The 17,435-nt window shown below is 39.7% G+C and overlaps 1 protein-coding gene across 3 annotated transcripts in view; it reads left to right on the forward strand.

Annotated features, from left to right (window-relative positions):
• Nucleotides 1-3,697, forward strand: part of LRCH3 (leucine rich repeats and calponin homology domain containing 3) — a 131,772-nt gene extending 128,075 nt beyond the window's left edge. For all 3 annotated transcript variants that reach the window (XM_044670022.1, XM_044670024.1, XM_044670023.1), the window contains one exon: nt 3,518-3,697. In XM_044670022.1, coding sequence (XP_044525957.1) covers nt 3,518-3,643 — 126 coding nt within the window. In that variant the 3' untranslated portion in view covers nt 3,644-3,697. The remainder of the gene's footprint in view (nt 1-3,517) is intronic.
• Nucleotides 3,698-17,435: the final 13,738 nt, after the last annotated feature.

Consider the following 17,435-nt stretch of genomic DNA (forward strand, 5'->3'; position numbering starts at 1 on the left):
GACTTTGTTTTTCTGTCTGTTTTCCTTTCCTGCTCACACTTTGGACAGGACAATCTTTGTTCCCCTTCAGACATCCTTCAGCTAAACCTCAGCGTTAAAAGGACTGTTGAAACACTTCTTTCTCTTGGGGCACATTCAGAAGAATCCTCTCTTACCTCCTTGTCTGCTCAGCTTCTGGGCTTTGTGGCATTTTACTGTACTTTAATGCTATCTCTGTGTATGTTCTACAACTGGGTTTTTCCCTCTTGCTGAAAAATAATCCTCTATTAAGTTTCTGCTACATTCCATGTTCATATTTGCTGAATTAGAGGATAACATTTTATAGTAAATATCTCTATATTCCTGACCCCACATCCTTTGTTCACTAAGTCCATAGCCAAGCATTTTTAGACTAAACGATTAACATAGATCTTTACTGCCAAAAAAATAGGAAACGACCGTTTTTACAGGCCACTGATGTAAACTATGGTAGTAAAACATTTCATCCTTGTGAAACACCCAGCATTACATTGTGATGGCGCACCACGCACCAGTAAAGTACTAACACCTTTTCCTATGTATTGGTTAGTTTCTAGCTGCTCCCTGGCCCAAGTTATCAAAACTGCTAGATTTCCACAATTAATTAATATTCCTCTATTTGTATCCATAGGGTACATATAGTATTTGTTGTCTCTCTATGTAGTGAACAATGAGATTTAGTCTTGACAGAGATTCAAGTAATATATTTGGACTTTTTCTACATTTTTGCTTTTTTGTATGCAACTTTAAGCCCATAGTATAAATTCAAAATGTGAGGCAGTAGGCAAAACAATTTAATTGAACCTTTTTGCTTCTGCATTGGGCTTTAGAAAGTAAAAATGTCTGGACTTTTTGCTGATCCAGACTTGCTCTGTCCATTATCCCGAGCCAAGAACTATGTCTTGCCTTCTTGGAATACAAACAGGAGCCTGTGACATTTGTGAAAAACATTAGAGTTCTTTGTAAGTATCATGTGAGGCAGATGTTATGTCACTGGGCACCTCATTATAGAGGAAAATGGCACATAAAGTCTGTTCATTTTAGACAGCAACTTCTGCTCTGGGTGGCAGAAATATTGAGCATTTGCTCTTCGGGCCCTACTGATAAAAATATTAAAACACTACCTCATCACTAAGCTTAGATTATAATTGTTGTAGAATGCACACCTGAACTTTTACTTCAGCCACTCTCATGAGCTCTTTCATGAAAACTTAGACTACATAAGCTTGAGGGAGAAAAACCATTTCAGTGAAAAGAAAATAACTTTTTTGGATACTTGCTATACTTGTTAGAGATCTGACATTCAACCTGAGCGTCTGCTTCAACTTTCCTCCTTATTGGATAGGACAATTGTTGAATGAAGAAGTTTGCCAGTAGAGCTCTATTTGCACTGTTGACAACCAGCCACAGAAATGTATTTGGCTACTTAAAATACTCCTTTAAATATTGAACACTGGTGCCTTCCTTCCCATTTTTAAAAGTATCTTATTGCTTATGGCTGAGGCAGTGATCATTCTAGCAGTTTTTCTCCCTTTAAAAAAAAAAAACCTCCTCCTAAATAGCATTTGTTTTTATTGCATTTTGCATGGCATTTTGGCCCTACTTTGGGCATTGGAAGTAAAGGATATAAATCTTTGTGAAAACTAACCACACTGCTGCTCTCCAGAATTCTAGGAGGGAGGCCCCCCAGGGCAGTTAGCCATTGAGGACAGTGCCTTCCTGCTTGGGAAAAATATTTGGCCTGAGAACAAATGCTGGGGAGAAACTAAACCTCCTAGATTTTAATTCATCCACATACAGATATATACAAATCTTCTAACTTTACAGTACTACCAAATATTAGGTATCTTGTTTTGCCAAAAAAGAAAAAAGCCTACTAAGTCAGAAACACAATTAAATAGCACAGGTATTAATAACTGCCTTAAAAGGAAATGTTACATTTTTAATTATAACCGTGTTTACTAAATACAGTTTTTGTCAAACTTCTTAATAACCCTGAGAAGTGAGTGCCTGTGAAAATGAAGCAAATGAATGCACAGGAAAACCATCTTTGTTCATTTACCAATGCACTTATATTGTCAGTGGAGCCAGATATCTTTCTTGCATTTTTTTCAGTGTTTAATGCACCCAGTTTCTCACCTAAGCAATTTATTGGCCAGGGTTCCCCTAATTTGGGATAGAAGGATGAATCAGAAGTACTAAATGAAGTTTACCTTTGAGTTCTCCTTCTTTAAGGAAAGAGCTTGCTAATCTTATGTATTTTGGAAACTTAAACCCTTTACAAGTACACATTTGCAGACAAACCATTGTTCTATTAACCTCAAATTATTTTCAGAAATTTGCTATGTCCCTTATAAGATAAAGTTTTGTTAATTTAGTTCTAATTACTATGTGTACACTTAAATACTCCAAAAATACATTTAAAAATAACAAAAAGCTTCTGCAATTCAACTTTTCCCTAATTTAGCTTGATCTCTTTCCCTCCCCATCACCCCATTAGTCTCAATTAAGGAGAATTGGCCATAAATGAATGATGAGTCAAAAGCACAAGAGCTTAATTAAACTCTACTTCCTTTTCTTATATTGTCTCTCTGAGTAGTAAAACTCAAGTTTCCAAATATGCAGATGACATTCTACCTCATGCCTGTTTTTCCCTGGTTTGTCAGAATTGTTGTGTAAGCATCTCTGATGGACCTGGCCTGTAATTTCCAAAGCATTTCCTTGTAGTGCATTAAAAGACAATGGGTGCAGCATTAGGAGCTCTGGCTCTGAAGCCGGAGGATCTGGGTTCATTGTGTGCCTCTGATGATGATCACTCTTCTGACCTTGGGCAAGTCACTTAGTTTCCTTAGGCCTCAGTTTCCTCATCTGCAAAATGAGGGCATTATACTACAGGACCCCTAACATCCTTTCCTGGTCTAGATCTATGATTCAATGATCTCTTCCAGGTCTTAGCAAATTGTCAGAACTTAAAGTTGTTTTTTTCTATTTTAGATATTTTTATTATATTTGGATCTCTTCCTTTCTCTCTCTCTCTCTCTCTTTCTCTTTCTCTCTCTTACTCACACACACGTTGTTTCTTTGTTTCTTCCATTCCCACTATCCTTTGCTTTTCCTGTGTAATATTCCTTTTAGAAAAAAAGTAGATGCTATTTGTCTGCTTCCCAGCCCTCCAGATCTTCTCTATGCTTTGAATTTTGCTGATTAATAAAATGACTGTCATTGGAACATACTAGTTTGTAATAGTGACTATATGTTCAGCCTGTGTAATTATCCCTCTTCACTTATTCAAATAAATTCATCATTATGAATAGTTAGTTGTGAGATACAAGCCATGCATTTGGTCTTGTGTGTTTTAGTTGATTTTTTTATGTCTTAACATTTCAACTTTCAGCTGGTAAGTGATCACGGTTGTTTTATTTTTCGTTTTTTTAAACTGTGGTGTTCATTTCATTTTCTTTTCTTTCATTTGTTTCTGTGTTATGTTATCCCCTTTCAGGAGCGATTATGTTTGCCTCTTCATATTTTAGAAGAAAAAGGTTTGACCCAGGTAGCAGTGACCGTCCAGGCCCTCCTTGAACTTGCCCCACCCAAGCAACAGCAGCACCAGTTGTCTGCTGTATAAAGACTACCAGGACCTTGAGGCTTTGTCTTGACCAAGCAGAAGAGAGAGATGATGTGACTACCACTGCCAGGCATCTGTTTTTTTTAAGTGTGAATTGAAATGTTTTCTTAGAAGGGAATATTTCCAGAATTCCTGTCAGGAATATTTTGCTTCATTTCTCCATTTTAGGGGAGATTATGCCATTTGATTTTGAGGAATATTTTAGCCACCCTTAAAAGTACACTTTATTTTGTCCTGTAGGAGGATTATTGTTGAACTAAGGTAACCAGCCCAAACTGACTATTCAACTTCAATACAGTGTGTTTTATTGTGCAGTGGGTTACTTAGTAGAATTTTCTTACAGGAAAACAGTTTGATCCCATTAAGACAGAATTATGATAACTTCTCATCCTCTTCCATAAGTCCTACAAAAAGAATTAAGAATTGACTTTCTGAAGTAATAACCCATCATTTGGCTTTTCTACTCACACATAAGAATCAGTTAAACTAAAATCCATGTTCTATCATATCAAAACAAAAATAGTCCAATGTGATTTCATCATAAATGTCTACAAATGAATCCATTCCAAAGACTCTGTCTATAATATACTATAGAGGGTAGGTTTTATCTACTTCCAAGCCCAATGTCCCAGCTTCCCTCACTTCTATCTTCTCCCACTTCCACTTGTGTCTAGACTTTGTAGGAAAAGCATCTATTGGCTGGAGACTTTGATCTTTTTTTTTTCCTGAGCACCAAGATAATGCTAGATCTTTGCAAACAGGTTTTAAATTCCTTAGGCTTAAGAAAGAAAGGTCACTGCCATCATTCATTCTCATTTTCTTACAAGCCAGTCACCTTTTCATAGCACTTATAGCACTAGATGAGAAAAGACAAGGCAGAAACTCTACAAGTCTTCCAGCTAACAGAGTGCCTTGAAAAACAAACTGAAAAGGAAAGACAATTTTCAATCCCCTTTAGGTCTAAACCTGCACTCATCTATTTCCAAGATTGAATTTAGTTACAGGCATCTTAGAAAGATGGGCCAGAAAATCTCCCGAAAAACATTGTACTGCAAAGAAAGATCACCGGACTTGCAGGCCTGCATTTGAGGCCCAGTTCTTCCACTGGCACCGTGGCCTTGGCCAAAACACTCACACTCCTGAGTCTCAGTTTCCTCATCTGTAAAAGGAAGGTGTTGGATGAAATAATATCTTTCTTTTAGCACTAATATTCTAGGAGCCTGCTTACCTGTCCTGAAGATACCACCTTGTTTTGAAGTCTGTCATTAAAGAAGAAATCATTCAAAGGACCCCACCAGCCAGTGACTTAAACCTGACCCATTCTTCCACCTTTACTGTTAATTTCATTGGTCTCTTGGTATTAGCTGTCTCTGTAAACCAAATTAATGGGATCCGGAAGGGATAAGGCACCAAATCATCTAGACTCTTGGATACCAGTGTATTTAATTAGGTATGATACTTGGTACAGTCCTCTTTAGAACATGTGGATGCAGCCACCTTAATATACTGCATATACCCCCTGCCCGCTTTCTCATCTTGCATGATTTTTGCATTCGTATTTCCCTAAATTCTGTCCATGGCATTAGGAGTTGTCTTTTGATTCTCTTTATATCTCATGGATCCCAGTGCAGTCTGGAATCTTCTGCTATCACTCATATCTTTTTTTTTAATAGGCAAATGGTGTTAAGTGATTTGTCCAGCATCACACAGCTAGAGCTAGTAAGTGTCTGAGGCCAGATTTTAACTCAAGAATAATGAGTCTTCCTGACTCTGTCTACTGGGCCACCATCTGCCTCCTGGAAGATTTGGGGTTAAGTGACTTGCTCAGGATCACACAGGTAGGAAGTGTCCAAGGCCAGATTTGAACCTAGGTGTTCCTGATCCAGGCTTAGTGCTCTATCTACTGTACTACCTAGCTGCTCCTATAAAGGTATCTCTTTTTTAAAATTTCATTTCATTTTTTCCCCCAATTACATGTAAAAACAGTTTTCAACATATTTTAAAGAATTTTGAGTCTCTAAATTCTCTCCCTCCACCCCATCTCCCTGCTGAGATGGTAAGCAATCTGACAGATTTTACATGTACAATCATGTAAAATATTTTTTCCATATTTAATCCTTTTGTGGAAGGAAATTCAAACAAAAAAATTTAAGAAAGTAAAAAAAAGTGTGCTTTGGTCTGGATTCAAACTCATCAATTCTCTGGAAGCAAATGGCATTTTTTATCATGAATCATTTGGGATTGTTCATCATACAGTGCTGCTGTCACTGTGTATAATGTTTTGGTTCTGCTTAATTCACTCTGTTTCAATTCATGTAAGTCTTTCTAGGTTTTTCTGAGCTCTTCCTACTTGTCATTTCCTAAAAAACAATAATATTCCATTATAGTCATATACTATAACTTACTCAGCCATTCCCCAATTGATGGGTGTCTCCTCACTTTCCAATTCTTTCCCCCTACAAAAAGAGCTCCTCACAAAAGTGTCCTTGATAATATGTCATCATGATTATCCCAACCATGTTGGGGACTCTCTGACTACAGACAAGCTAGCTTCTCTCTCTGAGCCTCAGCAGCTTCATCTATAAAGTCTAAGGCAGACACCTCCTAGCCATGTGACCGTGGGCAATTCACTTAACCCCCATTGCTCTTCTTAGAACTAATACCAAGATAAAAGGTAAGAGTTATTTTTAAAAATCAAATTTTTAAAAAAAATAAAGTCTAAGGTTTGGACTAGGTAACTTCTAGGATTCCTTCCTACTCCAAATCCTATGAACTTTGGACAAAATAAAAAGTCTCTTTTTCTAACAGAGAAACTTGAAGCTCAGCAGTGTGGGCAGCTGGACCAGGTTTTAAATTGAACAACTATTCATGTGTTCTAGGATTCAGTGGAGTCTGATTCTAAGCTCAAAGCTACACCTAGTGGAGGTGGGGGTGAGGTGGAGCCAGCAGCGCAAGTAACCAGGCTCTCCCTGGGATGTTCTCCACGATGAGCAGATAAAATATGTCCAGATAGCCACACTGGCACCTAAAAATCTATATGGTCAACTCCTATCACTATACCCAAAATCACATTAAGGAGTAGCCTGGTATAGTGGGAATAGCATTGTGTGGGATCTAAATATCTAGGTTCAGGGCAGCTAGGTGGCTCAGTGGATTGAGGGCCAGACCCAGAGACAGAAGGTCTTGGGTTCAAATGTGACCTGAGACACTTACTAGCTATGTGACCCTGGGCAAGTCACTTAGCCTCCGTTGCCTAGCTCTTACTACTCCTCTACCTTAGAACCAATACACAGAATTGATTCTAAGATGGAAGGTAAGGGTTATATAAAGAAAAATTTTAAACCATCTAGGTTCAAATTCCGGCTTTTCTATGTGTGCAGTTTTGGGGAATTCACTTCATTGTTCATCTGTAAGATGAATGTCTTCATTTACAAAATGAAGGGGTGGTTCTTGACAGCTTTAAATGCTGTGCTTTTTATCTCTAGGCTAAAAAGAGGTACCTAAAACACTGTCTCAGCTACCTAGAACATACGTGAACCTGCTACCACTTTAAACTGCATTTAGAATGGGGGGGGATTCTTTTTTGGCTCCCTGCAATTTTTTTCGTTGTAGGCACAAAAAGAACATTCAGTCAGAAGCAAGATCCAATCATGTTTTCTTTACAATTGTAATGTTTTGGTGTATAGTCCTTAATCTGGCTTGGAAAGAGCCTTTGGATTCAGAGAAAGTAGAAAAATATAATTTTCCTTATAGCTTATTTTTTTAAAAAGCTAATTAAATAACCCATTGTCTTTGTTACTTGTAAAAGTTCCAAAGTATCTGGTAATGTGTGCTTATCCAGATAAATTCTAATGGTTCTGTAAAAAATGGACTTTTTTAAAAACAGCTATAGGAATGAAGGAAAATGTGGGCATTTGAAAACTTTTTTTTATAAATATTACAGTGAAATAGTTGAATAAAGCATTTTCATTTGTTCATTTCTGAAAATGTTGTAAACGTGTAATTAGTAAAGGAATTTTTAAAACACTCATATATTTGTATGTCTGTAAATACATTCCATCATTTCTAAGAAGTATAAATATGTCAATATCATGTATGTTATTTTAAATTTCCCATATGTTGCTATTAGTGTAAACTAACACGTTGATATTAAAATAAAACATGAAACACTTAAGTAACATGAAATAAAGATTGATTTGAAAATGTATGCACCCTAAACCATGGCTTCCTTCACAGAGATGAGTAACAAGAAAAGCATCAGATTTCCTTAGTAAGATATTAAAGGAGCCCCACAAAGCCTTCATGTTAGGTAGTTAACATTCAAAATGAAAATACTGATACTGGACTGTACATGAAACAGGGCTGAAGTATTTGCATCAATAAAGCAAAACAGGAGTGTGTGCCAGGATGTAACTTGGCCACTGTTCTCTAAGGAAGACCTCATGATCAAATTAAGTTTGTTGACAGCCCTGAAATCTCCTTCCTTTGGCTAGCCACAAAAAAGGTTCCATTTGTCAAAATATCTCAACTGTTGACTCACCAAAGCATCTTTTCTCACCCACATGACCTTTACTTTTACCTTTAAAGATTTTTTTTATATAACAAAGTCTTTAAAAAACCACTATCAAATATGCCTGAGCCATGTTACAAAGGAATAGGGTCTGCATAGGTCTCCTAGATTTCTTTGGTTTAGCAATTCATACCCAGGATTCAGCAACAGTGCCTCTTCCAGAAAAATATAAAAATATAAATATTGTCATATAAGCAATGTCTCTTCTAGGAGATATGTGTTTTGTGTTACAGGCGGCAATAGGAAAAATATCCCATTGGGTTGAAGGTACATGCCATAAAGGCATTGTGGAGATGGGATTGACTCTCCTCTTGCCTACTTTTAAATTTAATCAACCAAAAGCATAGACATTCCTACTTAACACTAAGTAGGGGAGGTTCGCAAGCCACTTGCTAAAATGGGTGACAACTCAGAAACAACTGACCACCCCTTGGGCAGTGCTAAGCAAATTTAAAGATTGCAATTGGTCCCTGTAAAGTGGAGGAAGGGACAGGAAGTGATGTAAAAAAAGGACTGTAAAAGGTGATGAACTTCCTGTGCAAGAGGTCTTCATCCTGAATTTTCGGGTTGGAGGATCTTGGACTGAGACTGCGGCTTGGAACTACAACTTGGACCTGGGACTCTGGATTTTGGACTGCTTCTGGTAAGACTGCTCCTGGATCTTCTCAGTGAGATTAGTTCCAGAGAGGCCTTCCCCTCTAAGAGAAAGCATGTAGGTGGAACCCTTGTTTAATTTACCACCTAGCCCCCCCGGGTTGGGGTTAATGAGCCCTGCTGAAGTTGAACAAGCACCGGAGCAAATATTTGGTATGGTATGATAGACATCTTCTCTACCCTCTTTTTCATTTCTCTACTTTCTTTCCACCTTTTGGTTGTTTTTTTTTTTTTTTTTGTAAATAAAAGCTGCTAAAAGTAATTTTAACTTGAGCTGTATTAATTTTAAAATTGGTGACCACAGTATTATCTTAAAATTCTCATATATTTAGTCCAACCATAAAATTTAATTCCTTACAGCACCAAGCAGGGACTGTTGGGAGGAAAGTTGGAGAAGGCTTGGATACCATTATGCCAATAAGAAGGGCAAGGAAATCTCATCAGCAAGAACTGGCTTGAGCTAACTGAGAGCAACTGCTGGGCAGGAGATTCCATTACTAAAGAAGCAATGATGGGCAGCTAGCTGGCCCAATAGAATGAGAACCAGGCCTGGAATTGGAAGGTCCTGAGTTCATATCAGACTTCAGAAACTTCCTAGCTATGTGCCCCCAGGCAATTCACTCACCGCCCATTGCCTCGCCCTTGTTGATCTTCTGCCTTGAAACTGATGGGTAGTTTGTTTTTTTAAACCCTTACCTTCTGTCTCGGAGTCAATACTGTGTATTGGCTCCTAGGTGGAAGAGTGGTAAGGGCTAGGCAATGGGGGTCAAGTGACTTGCCCAGGGTCACACAGCTGGGAAGTGTCTGAGGCCGGATTTGAACCCTGGACCTCCCGTCTCTAGGCCTGGCTCTCCATCCACTGAGCTACCCAGCTGCCTCCGAGTAGTATCCATTCTAAGAAATGAGGTAAGGATTTTTTTTTAAAGGCAACAAAGTCATTAAAAAAGCTTCTGCCATATTACCAATAGGTTTTTTAAATATATAAATTGAACTAGGCAGTCACAAATTGCTCTATTTTTTTTCCTTTCTGCCATGTGTGACTTTTAAAATGTCTTTGTAATGCTTTCTCTGTCGTTGTCCATTACTTCCAACTCCCCACCCCACCCCCAAGGAAAAGTCCTCCAAATATGTACAGTCAAGCAAAACAAAGAAACAGATATTGACCATATCTGAGAGTGCAGTTCAACTTCTATCCCCCTCATCTGTCACCTCTTCACCAAGAGGTGGAATATAGAGTTCATTGTGTTTGGAAGTCATCATTGGCTGTAGCTTCAGAATTTTGAAGTTTCACAGTTGTTCTTACATCATATCAATTGTTCTAATTCTTGTTCGCCTCGCTGTATCAGTTCTCCTCTGAATATGTAATAGACATTGTTTCTTATGACACAATAAAATTCCATTGTAGTTATGTAGAATTTATTCAGGCATTCCCCAGTCGATGGATAAATAATGTTTTTGTTTCTAGTTCTTCACTGAGGAAAAAATGCTATTTTAGTCTTACATAAAGCCCTTTCTATAAAACCGTATATACCCTTTGAACCAGTAATACCACTACAGGGTTTGTATCCCAGAGAGTTAAAAAGAAAGAGGAAAGGACCTACTTGTACAAAAATACTTATAGCTGCTCTTTTTGTAGTGGCAAAGAATTGGAAGTTGAGGGGATGTCCATCAAGTAGGGAATAGCTGAACAAGTTGTGGTACATGCTGGTGATGGAATAATTGGTATTGTGCTATAAGGAATGATAAGCAAGTTGATTTCAGAAAAAGCTGGAAAGATCTGCAGGAACCGAGTAGTACAAAATAAGCAGAACCAGGAGAACACTGTACACAATAACAGCAATATTGGATGATGATTATTTGGGGAAATGTGGCTACTCTCAGCAATGCAATGATCTGGGACAATCCTGAAAGACTTATATCGGGGAATGCTATCCATCTGCAGGCAAAAACTGTTGGAGTTGTCTTTCACAACAATGTATTTATGGTTTTATTTGGAGATTTTGGTTTGTATGAGTGTGCTCTTACAGCAGTGACCAATACGGAAATGTGTTTAGCATGGCAATAAAAAGAAAAGAATTAAAAAGAAGCCCTCTCCACCTGTTCCTGAACTAGAATTACAAAATGGTACTGTCATTGGGTCAAAGGATTTGTACAGTTTGGTGACTTGGGGAGTAGAGGTCCCATTTTTTTAAGAGAATGTTTGAGTCAATTCATCTCACCAACATTGCATTAGTGTGACCTGGATTCTGTTTTTCATATAGTTGTGGATAGCTTACATTTCTTCCTTTGTGAACCACCTGGGCATCTCCTTTGACCACCCTGACCAGCTGTTGGGGGATGATCAGTCAATAAGACACTAACTGCACCCAGTATGTGCCCTATAGGCACTGTGTTAAGCCCTAGGGTTAGAAGAGCCTACCACATGTTGGTGCCCTCAAAGAACTCACAATCTAACAGGAAAGAACACACAAAAAGAAGCTGAAGGGGAGAGAGGGAGAGGGAAGGTGATGAAGTCTTCTAGCAAAGTGGGAAATTATGAACGTCTGCCCTGGGCCCCCTCCTTAAGTGGATAGTTTAGGAAGAGTTCTCTGATGTCCATACTCAAAAGTCAGAGGGAAGAAAACCAGCTGGATGAAAAGAGATTGTTTCCTTTTCACTGTATTTTCACTGCAGAAATGAACAATTAACAAATCGGGGATTCATTTATTGTCCTGATAATTGTCTGGACTTTAGAGTGATCGATAAAATGTTAATAAGCAGATTAAACTTAAAAACATCAGGAGTACCTTAATCGTTAAACATTCTTTAGTACCCCACCATATAGTTCAGTGGTTCCCAAACTTTTTTGGCCTACTGCCCCCTTTCCAGAAAAAATATTACTTAGCGCCCCCTGTCACATACTATCACTGCCCCCAAATGCACAGTTATTCACCATCCCCAAATGCACCTATGGCCATCACCACCTCCCTGGATTGCTGCAGCACCCACCAGGGGGCGATGGCGCCCACTTTGGGGAATCACTGGTATAGAAGTACTGATTTTATGTCTTGAATATTAGATTTGCTGTGAAGACTTTTTCCCCCCTGAATTGTTTCTCAACTGTTTCTAACTACCTATAGTTTGCTTGTGCAGAAACTTCAATTTTATGTATCAAAATTATTCATATTACCTTTTGTTCCATCACCATTTTTGCCCCCAAAGCACCTAACAGGCACCACTGGGTGCTCAGGATTTATTGACTTCAGAAGGCAATTAAGCTGGGCTCCCTCAACTGTGGGGTGCTCTGAAAACTATCCGGAACACTTTGGGTCTGTGCCCATTCAAACCCAAATTATGACCCCACACAGATATTTTATGAGACTAACCAGAAAACACACCATTTCAAAACAAAAGACCTTTAAGTCGAGTTTTGTGGAAGGCCTGCTCTCGTAGGACAGGGATCTTTGGGAGCAAGGCGGCATTGGTGGAGTTGAACCAGTACAGCCAGAGGTTCAGATGGTATTCACAGAAGCTGTCTTACTGCCATCTGCTGACTTTTATTTATACCTTTTCTTTCTTAAGATTATATACAGGGTTGGTATAGATATTACATAATCAACATACATCTTTTTTTGGAGATAGCGAACAAGTCATAAACCAACCTTGTTATCAACCACCCGGTTACTGACAGCTTTGTTACTAACAACTTTTCAAGGTGTCTTTACTTGTCTCCTTGGCTATGGGGTGGAGAAAGCAGTCCAGTCAGTGGAATGAGACTGGCTTGGGGGTAATTTCTCCACTTATCATCCATTGTTAACTACCAAATCAGGGATCAGGGAGGGGGGAAACTTGGCCTATTTTTGCAAGCACCTAAGTTAGGGTTTTTTAATCTTTAACATTAACTCACTATTTGCTGGTTTGTTATAGGGAGACTAGGGGAATTTCTGTATTATTACATATAAAGGTGGGGCTTTTCCTAGGAAAATACATACCGGGAGGCCTGGTTGGAAATCCATCCTCCTGTAAATCTTGCCTTGCAGATTTCAGGGTCCACATCACCTGAAGTGAACTCAATGGCCCTTGGCAGCTTTTAGTAAAATAAGTGACAAGAAAAACCCGACCCTGACTCCCCCACGTACAGAGCAGTATACTCTCCCGGGGATGATCACCTGCTAGTACACAAATGTACACATAGCCAAGAGAGCCTCCTGCAGGACAGCCCCAGGAGCAGTCAGCTTTTTTCTGGTGCTGACATACACAGCCATAGCTCGTTACCAGAGACCTTTAAGCATTTATTTGCCCATCTCAGATTTCTGTTCTTCTGTCTCATCTGTTTTTTCAATTCATTTCACTCTATATGTAGTTATAGAAAATTGCTTTGAGTCCCAGCATGCCCCACCCTACTATTAAGTTTGAATCACTTTGAGGGATCTTCATTTATGTAGACTGATAGATCCTGGGACCAAAACCCCTTTCCCCCTTCCCTACCAAGACTCCAGCACGTGTCCAAACTGTGAGACAAAGCCCCAGTAAAACCTGGCAGGCCTAGACAAATGACCTCCAGCATCATTGACCAGGCCTGAGAACTTTCCTCCCCCAGAGACCATGATGCCCGACCCACTTAGGGCCATCCAATCAACTGGACCCAAGGACTCCAACTTTAACCAGTTAGAGGCAACATAGATTACCTCATCCCAGACCACCACCCTATAAGGGATGGCCCCCTTCTCCTCCCAGGTAGAGGCCCCTAGCCATCCCGAAGGTTGTGGGCTCCCCCTTCACTCTCCCCTCCCTTCCCACAATAAAGCTTTATTGTATTGCTCAACTCTGTCTCACTTGCTTCCAATCTGACAGACTTTGGAGAAAGGTCATGTGTTTGAATTACTTTTTCACCCTCCAACTAAAATAACCAGTGGAAGTGGAGTGGAAAACGAACACGAAGTATTGGTTCCAGGGCAGGAGAGTTGTTCAGGCTAGGCAGTGGGAGTTAAGGGACTTACCCAGGGTCACCCAGCTAGGAAGCGTGTGTGGTCATATTTGCACCCAGGACTTTCTCTCTCCAAGCCTGAGCCACCCAGCTACCTCCTGGAGAAGCTTTGGTAAATGATACTGAAAAGACTTCTCCTGGCGTTGGACCATGTGGCTCTGCTGTGTGACTAACTTCAAGCCTGACCAGCAGGACACATAGCTCAGGCCAGGTGTGGCTCTAGCAGGCCCCCAGGGTCACTGAAGGGAAGCCCACACAAAACGCCACAATTACACTCTTCATCTGATTCAGCAAAGCTGTTCTGCTCATTGGCTTCATTCCAGTGGGTTCTTTTAGAACAACCTCTTGTCTTTCGAGCTGATCGCGGTTTGTTTTCTTCAGCTGTTTTCTCCCCAGCATTCCCTGTGGGAGGAACTCCAGGACCATAGCCTCTTGGGGTTTTGTGCATTGCCATTTTCAACTGTACAGAGAAGAATATTCTCTTTCAAATTAAAAAAAAAAAGTAAGAAATGTTGAAGGAATATGTCTGTAACGTCGTGGTCAAGATCTACAAGGAAGCTGTTTAAAAGAAGGAACTCAAAATAGGTACCTTGATCAATGACACATGTAAAACCCAGTGGAATTGCTCATTGGCTACAGGAGGGGGGAGGGAGGAGGGGAGGGAAAGAACCTGAATCATGTAACCATGGAAAAATAGTCTCAACTAAATAAATGAATGGATGAATGAATGAATGAATGAATGAATGAGCAAGCAAGCAAGCAAGCTGAATTTTAAAAACGGGTACCTTGGAAACTTCAATTCCATGGAGAATACAGAAACTTAAAAAGGATTAAATGAATGCAAGTCTGAAATTGAAAGAGAAATAATGAAGAAAATGAATGAAAATTCTTTTTAGGGAATTGCAAATTAAAAGCTAGGATATTGAGTTGAAGGGAAAGAGTGGAAGAGAGATCAGGATTTACTTGAGCATGTAACAGAAAAATAGGGGAAGGTAACTAGACAAAGGAATAATAAGGGAGACTAGGGTAAGGATTGACTGCCCAGCCCGAGCCCTTTAGCTTCCAATCAGCCAGACTTTTTCTCTCCCTCTTCTCTCCCTCTCTGTCACCCTTTCTGTTTCTCTCTGTGTGTCTTTCTCTCTCTCTCTCTCTCTCTCTCTCTCTCTCTCTCNTTAATTCAATCTAAAAGCATATAGATTTATTTTCCTGGAGAATCAGTTATTAAACATTAAACAATAGCTATTCAACAACACAACTCTCACTATAGTCTCTCACATAATACCCACTGGAACCCCTTACTCTAGTCTAAAGAAATATGACTACAGTCTCAATCTTTTTCTTAAATACTCTTGACTTACGGAATGAATTGATTTGTGGCTTCTCTTTGAAGACAAAGCAGAGAATGTTATTACAAATCTTTCTTCAGTCCACAATCCATGAAAACAGGAGAGGAAAATATATAAACCCTTCTTCCTCTGCTGCCATCAGATAGAAATACAGTGAGCCCTCACCTATCCTGGGAGTTAAGTTACAGAGATCCCCGGATAGGTGAAAATCTACTAAGTGGCAGTGTTATACATACATACATACACACATATGTATATATATATATATATATATACACACACACATATATATATATTCCTACAAAACAAATTCTTGTATTAGGCACAACCAAAAAGAAGGAGGGAAGGAAGGCAGAAACGCTTCCATCTGTTCTTTGAGTTCATCAGTGTACTCATCTCAATCTGGGGGTGGGTAGCATTTTACATCCTGAGTCCTTTGGAATTAGGCTGAGTCATTGTGTTGTCAGATTTTCTATCCCCACAGCAAAAACTATAAAAATGAAACATCATTCAATAAAGTCCTCCTAACTCTGAAAAAGTTTTCCAAAGGTTTTTCATTTATAAAATTGCTATACTGTATAGATTGCTCTAGTTCTACTCTCTTAGTTTTGCATCAGGTTGATATAAGGCTTCCCAAGTTTTCTGAAACCATCCCCTCTGGTTTTTGGAGAACCCACATTTCCTATTTGGATAGCCTGATGACCCCCAGTTACTGATTACCCACAAATCCACCTCTTTGGAGTGGAGCCTACAATGGGCTACAGTCCTGAAAGAGCCAAAGTGGGCTATTTAACAGTCTCTTTCTCTGATCCCATTTCTCCATGGAGTCCAAGGTACCCTATATCTTTCCTCCCTTTCATGGCTAAACTCCTCAAGAAGGCCACTGACAACTGGTGCCTCCACTTTCTTTCCTCTCAATCTCTTAACTCTGCAGTCTAGCTTTTGACTTTACCATTCTTCAGAAAATGTTCTCTCCCAAGTTACCAAATCCAAGGGTCTTTTCTCAGTTTTCATCCATGATCTACAGCCGTTAACTGTTCATTATCCTCTTCTCCTCGAGTGTCTGTTCCCTCTGGGTTTTCCTGATCTGCTAAAGTGCCCGGATTGTCTTCTCTGACCATTACCTTTTAGACTTCTTTGCTGTATCTTCATCCAGATCAAAGCTGCCAAGCACGGGTATCTCCTGAAGATCATGTCTTGGACCTTTTTCTTTTCTCCCTCTATTTTGCTTGCTATACACATCAGATTCCATGGATTCAATTATCCTCTCTATGCAGATGGATGATTCCCAGAATATCCAGCATTAACCTCTCTCCTGACCTCTGATCTCTCATCTCCCTCTGCGGATGGAACATCTCAAACTGCAGCTTCTGTAGACATCTTAACCTCAGTATGTCCAGACCTGAATTTTTTTTCTTTTCCCCCAAACTCTTCCCTCTTCCTAACTTTCCTATGATTGTCAAAGGCACTACAATCGTCCCAGGCACCCTGACTTATAACCTAGGTCACATCTTTTGACTTTTAACTCTGTCCAATCTGTTGCCAAGGCCTGTTGATTCTACTCTCTCAATATCTCCTGCATTAATACCCTCTTTCTCTTCGGGCACTGCCACCATTACCTCAGGCCTGGACTGTTGCAATAGCCTTCTGGTTGACCTCCCTACCTCAAGTCCCTCTCCACTCAAGTCTATACCTCACTCAGCAATCAAATGATATTTCTAAAACTCAGGTCTAATCATGTTCCTCTTCTATTCAATAAACTCCAGTGGCTCTCTGTTGCCTCCAGGAGCAAAAATAAAGCCTTCTGGGGTCAGCTAGGGAGCTCAATGGATAGAGCATCATGCCTAAAGACAGGAGGTCCCGGGGTCAGATCTGGCCTCAGACACTTTATGGCTGTGTGACCCTGGGCAAGTCACCTAGCCCCCATTGCCTAGCCCTTACAAGTCTTCCACCTTGGAACCAATAAACAGTATTGATTCTAAGGTGAAAGGTGAGGGTTTAGAATAAAACAAAACCTTCCATTTGGCTTTTAAAGTTCTTTATAACCTTTCCAGTCTTCTTACAACTTATTCCCTTCCCAGTGGATTTGGCTTCCCTGCTGTATCTTGAACCCAACACTCCATACCCTGGCTGTGCATTTTCACTGGCTGTCCCTCCTACCCAGAATTCTCTCTCATCTCCATCTCCTGGCTTCCTTCCCATCTCCACTAAAATCCCATCTTTTGCAAGAACCTTTTCTTCTTCTTCTTTAACTTA

The sequence above is a fragment of the Gracilinanus agilis genome, chromosome 3 (genome assembly GCF_016433145.1).
Source record: "Gracilinanus agilis isolate LMUSP501 chromosome 3, AgileGrace, whole genome shotgun sequence".
Classification (NCBI taxonomy): domain Eukaryota; kingdom Metazoa; phylum Chordata; class Mammalia; order Didelphimorphia; family Didelphidae; genus Gracilinanus; species Gracilinanus agilis.